Source organism: Frankliniella occidentalis, unplaced genomic scaffold (genome assembly GCF_000697945.3).
Source record: "Frankliniella occidentalis isolate FOCC.00 unplaced genomic scaffold, Focc_3.1 Scaffold103, whole genome shotgun sequence".
Taxonomy (NCBI): Eukaryota; Metazoa; Arthropoda; class Insecta; order Thysanoptera; family Thripidae; genus Frankliniella; species Frankliniella occidentalis.
Genome location: NW_026267232.1, coordinates 471,008 through 484,709, shown reverse-complemented (window position 1 = coordinate 484,709; position 13,702 = coordinate 471,008). Strand labels below are relative to the sequence as shown.

At 46.2% G+C, this 13,702-nt stretch overlaps 3 protein-coding genes and 1 non-coding gene across 5 annotated transcripts in view; 2 read left to right on the top strand and 2 right to left on the bottom strand.

The window, feature by feature from the left end:
• LOC113214422 (uncharacterized) overlaps positions 1 to 13,702 on the top strand; it is a 68,899-nt gene that overhangs the window by 40,382 nt on the left and 14,815 nt on the right. The window lies entirely within an intron of this gene.
• On the top strand, positions 4,607 to 7,130 carry LOC113209396 (adenine DNA glycosylase-like). Its single transcript, XM_026426882.2, has 10 exons — positions 4,607 to 4,775; positions 4,945 to 5,160; positions 5,242 to 5,429; positions 5,505 to 5,696; positions 5,775 to 6,009; positions 6,100 to 6,139; positions 6,229 to 6,359; positions 6,461 to 6,777; positions 6,859 to 6,891; positions 6,979 to 7,130. Exons 1-10 carry the CDS (start codon positions 4,718 to 4,720, stop codon positions 7,075 to 7,077), a joined length of 1,509 nt encoding a protein of 502 aa, XP_026282667.1. The 5' UTR covers positions 4,607 to 4,717; the 3' UTR covers positions 7,078 to 7,130.
• LOC113209395 (prolyl 3-hydroxylase 1-like) lies at positions 7,160 to 11,414 on the bottom strand (the record flags this gene model as incomplete). Its single annotated transcript, XM_052269809.1, is given in 12 exon segments — positions 7,160 to 7,629; positions 7,706 to 7,867; positions 7,950 to 8,028; positions 8,113 to 8,227; positions 8,345 to 8,498; positions 8,586 to 8,681; positions 8,784 to 9,173; positions 10,396 to 10,512; positions 10,596 to 10,732; positions 10,814 to 10,939; positions 11,021 to 11,201; positions 11,271 to 11,414. Coding segments are annotated over 12 exon segments (1,872 nt in total), but the record flags the coding sequence as incomplete, so codon positions are not given.
• Trnas-aga (transfer RNA serine (anticodon AGA)) lies at positions 11,497 to 11,578 on the bottom strand. Its single transcript has one exon. It is a non-coding gene; the product is annotated as a tRNA-Ser (tRNA).

The window sequence follows — 13,702 nt, the reverse complement described above, 5'->3', positions numbered from 1 at the left end:
CGGGCCGGGGGGCAGGCCCGGGGGCCTGCGAATCAGCTGCACTTATTCGCCTCCCGCGCACCTCGCGCCGGCGACCAAAACGGCCAAGATAACGGCAAAAGTGATTGATGACAGTAAGAGCAAAGGTCCAGGATTACAAGGGACTGCTACTGTTCTTTCATTTTTTGACACAACCGGCCACTCCCGAAGCCCGCTCCCCCGGGGTGGTGGGACTCCAGCAGCAGCGGTCCAGCGCGCTGCAGCGGCGCGCCGGCCCGGCACTGGGACAGGGGGACAGGGCCGTGTTCTCCGGGCCAGGCTCCGGGCCAGGGATGTCGCTGATAGCAGGTCAGCGGGCCGCCGCCGCCGCGTCCACCGCAGTCACGCCGCGAGATAAAACTGCCCACACGAAGTGGCCACTCTCCCCCCCCCCCCCCCCCCGGGGGGGGGGGGGGGGGGGGGGGGGGGGGGGGGGGGGTAAGGATGGTTAGGAGGGGAGGGGGTCCATAAACACAGCCCCCCTTACCCCCCGCGGGGGGCCTCGCTGCGCAGCGCGGAAGCCTAAACGGGTGCAACTACTCAGCCCCGGAGCAATAAGGGGGCCTTAGCAATTGAAAGGAGAGGATGAGGTGTGCAGGAAGGGGGAGGGGGGGATAACGGGCATAACGGGTGCGGGGAGGCGGTGTCGTGTGTTGACGCCCTCGTTTCGAACCCCATGAACAAACACGGCACGGACGTGCGGCGGCGGCCCCCGCTGCATGAGGGCGCGAGGACCGCGGCGGCGGCGGCCTGGTGGACGTGGCCACCGCGGGGCCGAGCAGCCGCCAGCCAGGGCCCTCACTTTTACCCGCGTACCCGGGTAAACACGGGTGGGTAAACGGGTCTTACCGGGTAACGCTGGTCTCCCCGGGTACCCGGGTTACCCTCTGCTACCCGGCAAGGCCTGTTGTATTCGGTTCCTACTCGGGTTACCCGGGTAACCTGGGCTACCCGCGGGTTCGGGTTTAGAAGAGAGCCCTACCGCCAGCGTCGCGCTGCCCTTTATTGCGACGCCCCGGTCCTGCCGAGCGACACGGCTCCCGCGACTTTGTTTGGCCCGCAGCGCGACGACTGCGCGAGGAGGAGTTGCACACCACACCGCCGCGCACGCACCGGCCCGGCGTGCACCTCTCCGCCCGGCGTGCACCTCCAGACCTGCATGCAGCTACCCGCCCCCCGCCCGGCGTGCACCTCCCGGCCCGGCGTGCACCCTGCTCCGCCCTAAACGACCATCGTCGTGACAAATCTACCGACTCGGCGGACGCGGGCTGATTTACGAGCAGGGTCCGGTGCGGCCCCGCGCCCGCGGGAGGGAATGTCCCCGCCCGGCTCCGAGGCGACCGACGGACGGGTAAACCGCGCCGCGAGATGAAAAATTTCCGTTTTATATTCCTTGACCGTCGCGCGCCCCGGGCCCCGGGCCCCGGGCCCCGGACCCGCGCCGCGCGGCCACGCCACCCTGCTGTCAACACGGCGTCCCGTCGCGCTCCGCGGCCCCAGTCGGGCCTAACGAGACGCACGCGGCCGCGGGCGCGCGGGGCAACACGAAGTGTGCGAGGGACATGCCGCCGGGGCTGCCGACCGGGACCCTCGCACTCGCAAGAGTTTGATATGGGCGGTGTGACTAACCGACAAATGTTGCATATATTTGACAAAATTTGAAATGAACCGTCAATTGTTGTCTTCTTCAAAATGATCGCAGTGGTGACATCGCCAAACGCAGAAACTATTAGTAGAAGTAGAAGAAAGAGACTAGCTACATTCCGTGACTAAAATTACTTACCGCAGTCGACACCAGCTGAATTTCAGATATCCCCGGAAATGAACGCAAGATCTTGCAGGTCAAGTTCAGCTTGTAGCTCATAGCTCGTGCTCGCCCCGGTCCAGCTACTAGTTAGCCGGCGAAACTCTGCCTTTTGATTCTTTTCGGACGGATAGGCCTACGGATCGTCCAGGACGTACGTCTGTCATTCGCCGTTTCGAACCTGCCAAATTCAACCTCTGCAAGCTCTCATAGCGCCTGGTAGATAGGCAAACGTCGTGCCTGCGTTGCATGCGTGTACTGCGCGGTGGCCTACCCCGAGTTTCGCAGGCGCCCGAGCTCCAGTAATTAGTAATTTGCCGAATGAATCTGAGGAAAGGGGGGGCGTACTTTCTGGACGGCCCCCTTCGGGATCGATCATAACGCGACCTCCGTTGTGTTATTCCGGTCGAACGACAGGAATGTCGTCACTTACCATTCCTCGGCGGCCGGGCATGGCTGGGCACTCGTGTAGGGCTGCTGCTGAAGCTGCTGCGGGCGCCGCTAGGTCATTCCCGGTAACGGCGTGTTCCTGGACACGGCCAGCACTTTCACCACAACCGCACTTGTCACCGCGCACGTTGGTCAAAGTTCCATCCCCTGCCCCTGCTCGCTGCCGTCGGGGAGGTGCTCAGTACCGGGGCGCGCGGCCGCGGCCTGCAGGTGCGCGACGAGAGCGAGGACGCTGACGCTACGACGGGGCGGAGCGAAGCGGCGCAGGCGCGGGACGGGGGCGTGCTCGCCTGCCGGAGGATGGGGCCTCACTGAGCGAGCCCTCTCCGGCCGGCCCCGCCCGGAGTAGCCGGAGCCCAGCGCAGAGCGCAGCGGGGCCCGCGGTAGGGCAGAACAGGGGCCCCACAGGACCCCCGCTCCGCGGCCCTCGCGGCCCCCGGCTTGCCCCCGACCCGAACCCAACGCCGCAGCGGGCTGGACATGCAGTCTACTCGAGTCTACTCCTACCATCTTCTGCTAATCCACTCATCACGAATTTCTGAAACTTGAACAGTTCTCACTTATTGTGGCTTTATCAGGTTAAGGAGTTTAACAGTTGACAGTTTAACAGTTCCATTTTGCATGATATTGGGGAATATAACTATGATCTTCAGGGATAGGAAAGTTACTTTTAAAAATGTAACTAGTTACAGTTGCAGTTAGTTTTGCCAAAAATGTAACTAGTTTCAGTTACAGTTACTTTTTCTTAAAGATTGCCGTTACAGTTACAGTTACATTTTGTTCGCCAAAAATTGTAACTAGTTACAGTTACAGTTATCCCGGTAGTTTTTGAGTTAAATTGGTCGTTGTTTTCTATTAATTATTTTGTAATGGAAAAATTGTTTGCAAGGTAGGCGATTACGCATTGTTTAAAGTCCGCAAAACTCTGCTTTCCTCGTCGTCTAGCGAGGGTCAGAAGGGGCTAGCGGTGGACGGGTGCGGGCGGGTAGGGGTAAGGGGAAGGATAGGGGGCATCCTTCTTTTTGTGCAGCAGGTACAGAGTGTTGCGACTATTGCCGGACAAGCGGGCGGCTAACCCAAGGTCGCCAAGGCCGGGCGAATGTGAACCGTGACAAATGCGGCAGAGCATCTCGAAGACCGCTCTGTTGAAACGGATATACGTATAATTGACATGCAGTAAATAAAAGGGTCTTTCTCCTCGACCTCGCCGCCTTGCTTGCACAGGCCTGCACAGACCCCAGATGAGCCGAAACAATACCGTCTTTCCAGCTCCTTTTCCTTCATTCCTCTGAATGCCGCGCTAGCCGCAGACTCCAGATAGCACATTGCAACAGAATGTGGATAAACAGGAAAGAAATCTCACACTTTTTAAAAGTTCTACTGGGCAAAAATAACTGTAACTGATATTAGTTACAGTTACAGAAAAAAAATGTAACTAGTTACAGCTACAGTTATTTAGTTTGAAAATGAAACTAGTTACAGTTTCAGTTGCTGCAAATTGTAACTAGTTACAGTTACAGAAACTAGTTTAGTTAAATTTTTCCCATCCCTGATGATCTTCACATTAAAATGTGTTTATATTCCATAGATTTTCACATTTAAACACATCTAAATGTGAATTTCGCGGTTATTTACCCAAATATCATGCAAAACGGAACTTTTAAACTGTTAACTGTTAAACTGTTAAACTTGTTACACTTCTAAACCTGATAAAGTATGTGTATTTTCTTCGTTCCAGACAAAATCCAGCGAAAATTTTTTTTTGACACAGATGCGAGCGCAATGTAGTATACCGTAATTCAACATCAATACTGACATTTCTTTTTCTTTTTAAAATTTTGGTTTTGTAGTGGTAGGGGCGGAGGTATTGTCGACTGGAGGGGCTATCGGAGAACTCCCAAATTTTTCGACTTCTGCTCCAAATCTCATATACTGTCCTTAGAATTTGGGTATTGTCGGCAATAAGGTAATCAAAAAGCGTCAAAAAGTTTAGGGTCTGTATCCAAAATCCGCTCTGCAAATCAAAACTGTCTAACGAGGTGGCAGTTGAAATTGTAAAACTAAAGTGCAAAACAAAGAAAAGTTCTATGACATTATCAGCTGGCTAAGTAGTTTAAACAGCATAGCCTCTCTCCGATCTTCCTCCTGTCAATCTTTAGACCAGATGATGTATGTCATTCCCCCCTGCAGGCGCTTCTGCGCGCGAACGCCGCCCCCCCCCCCCCCCTTTCCGAACAGCTCACACCTCATACGAACAATAACTCTCCCGCGTGGTCAACCACTTCGGTTTCGGGCCCACTTCGGGTCGGCTCGGCGCTGCTGATACTCCCTTCAGCCACACTCTTCAAATCTGTAAACAACATATTTTACGCCGGTGGTTTCGCACGTTTTGAATACATTGTCTGCACGTTTTTAATAGCCTTTTTTCCTCATACAGTGATTGTGATGAGCACACGTGCAATGAAACATGCTAAAGGTGTTAAGAAAGGGAAGGGATCCAAACGTAAGTCAACAAAATGTCGTAAGTTGTGCCCTGTTCTAGTCTTGCAGAACAGAAAACGAAGTGCCCTTCCTTAAGCTTGTTATGTTTGTTTTTATTATTTTGTAAAATTGTCAAATTTTGTGTGTATTATCTTCTTAAGTAAAATATGCACACATCTTGATTCTTCCAGGGCCTGCAAGCTCCCCAGACAGCAGCTGTTCTGAAAGTAAACGTACCAGAAAAGAATCACTTGCTTATCGTGAGGTACATTCTGTACACAACTTCTCTGTTGAAGAAGCTAAGGATTTTACTTCATCTCTATTAAAGTGGTACCATAAAAATAAAAGGGACCTACCATGGAGATCGTTGGCAGGAAATCTTTCATCTACAGACAGAGCATATTCAGGTATCTTGGCATTCAATCAAAGGAACATTGTAAAAACCACACTTTTTTTTTTTGAATACATTATTGTTCTTTTTCTTCTAGTCCTCGTGTCGGAAGTAATGTTGCAACAGACTCAAGTTGCCACAGTGATCCCATACTACACCAAATGGTTGGCACGCTGGCCAACATTTCATCATTTAGCTCAAGCGTCATTAAATGATGTCAATGAAGTGTGGTCTGGGATGGGCTATTACAGCCGAGCTAAAAGATTATGGGAGGCTGCTAAAAAAGTTTGTAAAACATATGACAACTCCTTTATTTACACGAGGATTTTGAAGGTTGTTCATTTTTGTTGGTATTTCTAGGTAGATGGAGAATTAAACAATCAGGTTCCCCTGACAAGTGCAGAACTTCAAAACCAATTACCTGGGGTTGGGAGGTATACTGCAGGTGCAGTTGCTTCCATTGCCTTTGGGGAGAAAGCAGCTGCTGTAGACGGTAATGTGATACGTGTGTTGTCAAGAGTACGATGCATTGGAGCTGATCAGACATCAAAGGTACTGTATGTTCCTTCCTAATAGTGTTCCTAAATCTCACTTGTTGGTCCATTGTGTTAATACCTCGTTATCCTGTAGGTTGTTTTAGATCACATTTGGAAACTGTCTGATCAGCTTGTGTCTCCTGATGAACCAGGCAACTACAACCAAGCCATGATGGATTTAGGTGCTACCATATGCACTCCAAAGAAACCTTCCTGTTCATCTTGTCCTCTATCACATATCTGTCGAGCTCAACAAAGAGTTCAGCAGGCTAATCCTCTAAAAGAGTTGCAAATAGAATCGAAACCTAGCATCTTGGATATTGAAGATGGCAAGTCACGCGAATTTTTGTCATGCTTAGCCAAAAACTCTAAACTTTCATCTGATATTTAATCTATATCCTTCTACATTTGTTTCACAGCGTCCTGTCTTCTTTGTTTGAAATCAACCTGGAACAACAGGTGAGGTATTTTCTCTTTTCTTTCAATTTAAGGAATGTTTCCTGATAGGTATTGTTTAAAAACATCTCATTTTTTTGCTCTTTGTCCAGCCTGGGCGTTATGAATTTTCCACAGAAATCTAAAAAAGCTCCCCCTCGGAAGGAGGTGACTTTAGTTTGTGTTTTCCATGTTGAATCAGATAATGGATACGAATACCTTGTGACAAAAAGACCCCAAGGAGGTGTGTAAAAAATGTGTTTTGGTGTTTGATTTCTTGAATTCACTCTATTTGGAGTTCTTCATTTGTTGAACCTGTGCTAATTATTGTGCACCTTGTCCTAGGTTTACTTGCTGGCTTGTGGGAGTTCCCAAACCTTTTGTTTGAGGGTAATCGTGAAGATGATGATAAGGAAGAGGAAAAGAAACAACTTGAAAAGACACTACTTCGCAAGCAATGGGGAGCCAGCAAATCGATTAGGCAGCCACAATATGTAGCTGATGTCCCTCATATTTTTTCTCATATTCATCAAATGTATGTTGTTTATTCATTGAAATTGGACAGCAAAACTGATATTTGTTGTGACAAGAAAGAACTAGAGACTGAATGGATGAAATCGGATGGAATACTCACATCTGCTATATCTACTGCCATGAAGAAGGTCACTTCTATACAATAATGTGTATGAATTAAAACTTGGAAATAAATAAAATCTAATTGTTGTGTCTTTGTTAAAATACAGGTGTTCAAAACAGTTTCCTCATCACACGAGACGGTATGTTTTATGTTGTGTTCAGCAAAGTACTGTCTCCTTTTTCATTTGAAAATGTTTCACAATGTGGCCCTGCTTTCTTTTTTCTAGATAACAAGCATTTCAAAAAAAGTGCAGCACAAGTCAAAAAAGGCAATTGACAAAAATACTAGGAAGGTTTCAGATTTTTTCCAGAAGGTCCAAAAGTGAATCATTCATCAACAAACAGAAATGTGAGTCAATTATAATGATTGATTTTTTAATCCATCTATCTAATTTTATCCTGTCTTTAGTTTTATTGCTAAGGCACTTTGTAGCATGACATTTTATAATTAGGTTTAAAAAATTATAGCCATTTTTTTTCTCAAACATAACATATAATTATTTCAATTATTAACCTACTGAATACAATTGTTAATACAACACAATGGAATCCATTTTTAAGTAGCAATCCAATTGACTAGAATATTAATGTACCAAGAGTTAGCATCACATAAAATTAAATAACGACAACTAAAAGTGCAAAATTTGTATTGTTTTCCTCACAAAACTATTTTTTTTTTGTTAGTGACATACCTTTTAACTTTACCTTTATCTTACTGTGAAATTATCTTGATGTGTATCTGACATGGAACCATCTTGTTCACTGCTCTTGTACAATAACTGACTCTGAGCTTGAGCCAAGTCAAATCGAACGAGTTTTTGAAGATTGTGAAGAATTTCTGGTTCTGGCTCTTTGCCGTTTTCAATATCATGAACGACCTTTATCAAACATTAGAAACAGTAAGACAGTAGAATTACACTTTTCCCCCTTGGTGTATTTTCCCTATATTCTTACCTCTTCTGTTAAGGCCCGTCCCCATTCTGCTCGCTGAGAGTCAAGTGTAAACCAAAGAGCCAAAGCACAACGTGATCCTTGTTCAACTCCGCGTACACCATGCAAATTTTCAATTCCTGAGGAAAATCCTACTAAGCGGCCACACTTTGGTTGGATTGTACTCTGCAAATCAATTAATTCAGATCTGGGTATGATGACATTTTGTAACACTCAGTAGTGATTTTCCTTCAGAATATATACATACTTGAATGTGATTTCCATATGCATCTGCACTAAACAAGAATTCTCCTCCTTTGAAATTATTATTTAGATATATAAGGGCGCTGAAATTAAAATGTTTGTTTCATTCTGTGTGACTATTGCTCAACATACATATTTCATCCAATCAATTTAGAAACCAATTCTACCTGTAGTCTCTCCAGTAGTAAGCAGGATCTGCTTTCATACAATCTCCATTTTTTGACAGCCAACAGTTATCTGCATGTATTTCATGACTGTATTGAGAACTATTGAAAAATTCCCCTGCAAGAGTACCCCCGATTATTGATGTTATAAGTAACCCTTTTTTTAAAATATTTTTAGCACTCAATTAATCAATGTTATGGTGCATCTGATTTCAAATTTCTCTGCCCTACATACCAGGCTTTGCTGAACGACAAACAAGATGTGTGTAACTGAAGTACAAATTTTTGTTGGGTATATTAAAGTACGCTGCAATCATATTTCTCCCTCTTTCACTTAAGCTTAAGAAGAGATGCAGAACTGATCTTTCAATCAAACCAAAATTCATCATCTGCAAATAAAATTAGAGAGTCAAGCTTTTGTTAAAATAATTTGTTTTTGCCACTTCTATGATCAGAATAACTTAGGATTGTTTTACCAGTGCTGCCCTGCCTAATGTCACTCCTTCAAAGTTTTCTTGTGAGGAATGTGGTGATTTGTTGCCACCATACCCATCTCCCGAAACACCGCTTGCCTGAAATGGATAAAGTATATTAGGTAATTGAAGTCTAACACGGGGTAGATAATCAAACACACCGAGGTGTGTTTTTTTTCCTATGTTCTTGTTTAGACTTGCCTTGGCAAACTGGATCAGACGTTCACACTCATTTTCTTCAGCAAGTCCATCAATTACAAAACGCCTTATGCCTCCCAATTCATCCTCTTTCCTCAAGTTGTAAATGGGTCTATCAGTCATTCTTCTCAACTGGTTCATTAGTTGTTCAAAACTAGAATTCAGCTCTGATTTCTTTTCTATCTTATTTTCAGCTGAATTACCCTCAACCTTCTGATTTTTCCCAAGCATTAGTCGTTTTTCTTCCAGCATAGAGCTCTTGTGAGCTATATCCTGGTTCAAATTCACTGGTTCAAGATGAATTTTAGTTAAGGTTTTGTGTGCAGTTGCCCAAGGGAGAGATTGAGGGGTCCCATTCTTGATGATCACATCTCCACCTCTATCTTTGTAGATCTGTTGATTAAAAAATGAAGCCTTAGTCATAAATCGATTACTTGTTGGTGCAGCTATGCATTACACTCTTATGAAAAGGCATTTTCTTCAGCCAATGAATTTATGATGATAAAAATGGTTAAGTGTACATTTTGTCAAGACAAATATACGTACTAGAAAAAAATGACACCTTGATTACATATGCAGCCATGGTCGATGAGAAACACAGGTGAAATGCATGGTTAATGTTAGTTCTCCCTGAATTTTTAAAGAATGATGAAAACAATGAAAACAGAAACAGAAAAATACCAAATACCACACAGCCCAAAGGACAGTGAAGGAAGGGATGAGTCCACAAAATAAGAGAAGAGGTTTCATGTTAGAGTAAATTATTTCAAGTTTTTATTTACACTCATTTTAACAAGGTACATCAGATCTATGAGGATCACAGTCATAACATTATCATTATATAAAAAGCTGGGAAGAGAGATCGGTTGTAACATGAAGTGATGAATGCCATTTAGCATCTGCAATTCTGGTAACCAGTGTTCAAATGTGGATGAGTCGGTCAAATTAAAATTAAAAGCAAAGGACAATAGCACATAAATCAAAGCTATGTAGTGTAACAATTCCATACTAGTTTTAGAAGGTCCACTTGCAAAGATGCGAAGAACATTTATTTTAACACATTTCCTCACCAGGAAATGAACAACTTGTCATGTAAGATACTGCAATTGTTCACCTCTCTGAAATGCAAAAGTTCCGCTCAGAAGTTTTCTTCCTATTTGAATAGGGTTTTCAACGTAGTATATTTTTCAATTAAAAATTATCATTGGTTTATATACCCCTTCTGTGGGTAAATCTGAAAAATTGAAACCCCTGCAATAGAGAAAATTCATATAGAATAGTGAGCATGCAGTCTACCCGCTACAAAGAAAAGAACACACATAAACCAGGCAGCATGCATAATGTTACAGCTAGTACAACTTGTTTTACATAGGAATGTTGTTGAAATTGTTTCTTTTGTTGGTTTTTCTTCTCTCACACACACACATTAAACAATATACGTCAGTTAATGCAAAAGGTACATAAAGAAATGTGTTTTTCTGGCCCCAACAAAAACCGGAGACAGTGTAAATCTTCTATTCCACAAGAGAAATCTTGGAATTTTTTTCCGGCTAATAACAGTAGATCTCTGTGATGTGCATATGCAGACCCATAGGCATTCACATTCAATAATTACCTCTTCAGCATGTGGGATTTCATTTGTGTCCTCGTTTTCTTCAAAAACAAACTCATCTGATATGTATGTTAGTAGTGATTCTTCATAAGATTGTCTTTTGATATACTTCTCTGCATCCTGGAATAATATTTAGCCACAGATTATGAGTACTAGAGGTAATGGTATAATTTCTGAACCAAATTTACTTAGATTTTACTTACTGCCCTAGGCCGGAACATACTGTCATCTACTTTTGGCAAAGTCTTATAGTATTCCACATTCTCTAGCATGGTACTGTCACCTGGTAAGAACAAAAGGTAGGTTCCTGCAGCAGCACATGCCTCTCTTAAATTTCCCTCTGTAAAATGAACAAATAGATAATTAATAGAATTAGGAAGACACATTAACTTTGCAACTAAACAATAAAGAAGAAGCTTACTTTTATAGTATGCAAATTGAAGGTAGTTAAAATGTGTTGCCAAAAAGTCATCATACTTTTCACCATTCAGTACACTAAGTTTGGATTGACATTTTGCTTTACATTTAAGACAGTAAACAAAATGATCTGGAATAAATAAATAAATAATTAAGTTTAGTATTACTGAAATTATTTCCTTATTTAGGTGCTCTAAAATTAAGTACAGACTTGCAATGGATGATGTGAAGTCTGGTAGCCACCCTTGATCAAAAGGTCCTTCACAATCGGCCCTACATTCATCACTAGCTTTAAAAAATTCTTTCAGTGATGCCTCTAAATTAGAAATAGCAGCATCATACTCTTCTTTGAAATAGGCTTCTGTGCCTAAGGTGTATAGGGAAACAAATTTCTGAAATAAAAGTATTAAAAACGTTATTTGTTTAATTTAAATGGACCACAATCATCCAGATGTTCTTACTTCTGACTCGTAGTTGACTATGCTATTGACATCAATTCCAGGCTTGGCGAGGTAGTATTTTAAATTATGCTTCATGATCTCATTGTTTGGGTCATGGGACAAAATTGTGAAAACTGCAGATGCTGCCTTCTGCGTCTGCTGTGTCTGAAACAACACGAACAACACACAAATTAACTTTCAAGTGTACCCCCAGGAGTCAGGACAGAGGCGGGTGGAAAAAAAGATACGCAGTCGGTAGGACTCGAACCTACGCTCCCAGAGGGAAACTGATTTCTAGTCAGTCGCCTTAACCACTCGGCCACGACTGCGGCCTGCGGAGGGGCGAGCGGCTCATTCATGTGTTTGTAGTGGGGCGGGTCAATAGCCTTGACAGTCGCGGGAATGGGGAAGGGGGAGTGACGTCATGCGCTGCCGAGCGGCGCGCGGCGCTCGGGTGTGCTCGCTCGTGTGTTTGGGTGGCTCGGGACGCGGCGCGGCGCGCGCCACTTTTGAATCGCTGCGCGGAGATGCCGGCCGGCGGGGGAGAGCAGAGAGAAGGTCTCTCTGAGCGAGAGCGCAAAGCGCTCCTCTCTAGACGAGGAGGATCAGGATCGGACTAACACTTGCACCCATGCGACATGCGATCGTCTCTGACCACGGCCCCATGGCGCCTTACGGCCCGAACGAGTCGGCAACCCGCCCGCACATGTGCATGCGGGGCAGTCTAACGACGTTCGGCCGCAAGACTGTTCCGACTCCGACCAAACCGACTCAGAGTTGGAACACAAGCCCACTAGCCTGGTGCTACAACAATCAACGACTAGACTATGAACTATGACGAACTAAACCAACTATCACACAAGTCAGTAGTGCAATAACCCACGCCTCCGCCTAGAGCGAGGCGCGCGCAAAGCCGACGTTGTAATCTAAAACCGTAATCATTCATTTCCTTTCCCCATGTGACTACATTTTTTTGCAGCCTTTACTGCACGTGCGCGCAAACCACGAGTGGATTAGAAAGATAGATAGCGGCAATTTGGCGTTTTCCAAGACTCTCAATTAGCTCTCCTCCAGGACTCTCGTCACGAGCGTGAGTACTTTGTCGCGCGTCGCGCCCCTCCACCCTGAGGAACTTGTTTGGAAAGCAATCGAGGGATCGGCACGTAACCGTGTTCAAAGCGTCGCAAAGCGGAGCTCTGGCTGCACGCTTTGCAGTCTTTACTGCTTCCCTTGTTTGGTTCCCCCTCCTCTAAACAGCTCGCTCTGCGCATGCACTACTCGCAATACAAACCAGAGACTCCCATCTCAATCGCCTCCTGCACATGCATAACCCCTCGATGGATATCCACACGGAAAAAAAGATTAGCTGTCAGAGCGAATAGATTGGCTAATATGGTGACAGCCAAGAAATTCGCACAACACAACACAAAATAATAAGTTGCCACCAGTACAATCTAGAGAAAGGGCCGGGGGGGGGGGGGGCTAGTCGCTTGGTGAAGCCCGGCCCGACAGCAAAACTTTTGTTCCTGGGTCAAAACTTTCGGGTTAAGGGTGAAATGTTTAAGGCATCTTTTCATTTCCGCCTTTTCTCTCCGTGTGTGGCAGCAAGTTTTATTTCGCAGACTAGCAGTGGACTTAGTACTTAGTATTCGCGTCTCCTTTTTTTAGACGACATCCGGTTGCTATGCACCACGCCGCGCCACGCACGTCGATATCGCTCCGGACATTTTTATTAGGGATAGGGCGGGCCGGGGCGCGGCGGGGCGGGGCGCAGCGGGCACACCAGTAGCACACCACGCCGCGCCGCCTTCACAGAGATAAGGAGCGACTAGCTGTGGGGGCTTCGTTGACTGTATTACACACACACTCACACGCGCGCGCGCACTCACATACACACACATACACGCACACAGCAAAACACTACTACTCCTCTGGGGTTTCTACATGTAGCGATAGGCCGGTCGGTTTCGAGGGAAGACGTCGCGGCCGTGGCATGGCATGGGCAGGAAATTTGATCGCGTCGGACGAAACGCCAGCGCGAGCATCGCGTCCACCGCGGCCATGGCGGCCGGCGGCCGGCTGAGGCAGCGGAACACGCGAACCCCGGCGAGACATTGACGCCGCAGAGACTCTTTTGTAAACCGAGTAGTTGGCGTTGGTAATATCGGGAGGGGGGGGGGAGGGGGTCCGAACGACGAGGCCCAACAGGGCAGCCGAGGGCCGGCGTCCGGGTAGCGTTTGTAAACGCCGCGTAACCAATCCGCGTATTTGATTGGTTCCCAATCAACGAAGAGGGCCTGCATGGTTGCTGCGGAGTGCGTCACTCCGTCGAGTCGAGAGGACGGGGCAGCAGCACCAGCCCGGGGATGGAGGATGTAACACGCACTCTTTGGAGCCCGCGGTTGTTTGTAGTTACCAGTCTATTTCCAGCCCTGGGGGCGGGGGTGGGCGGG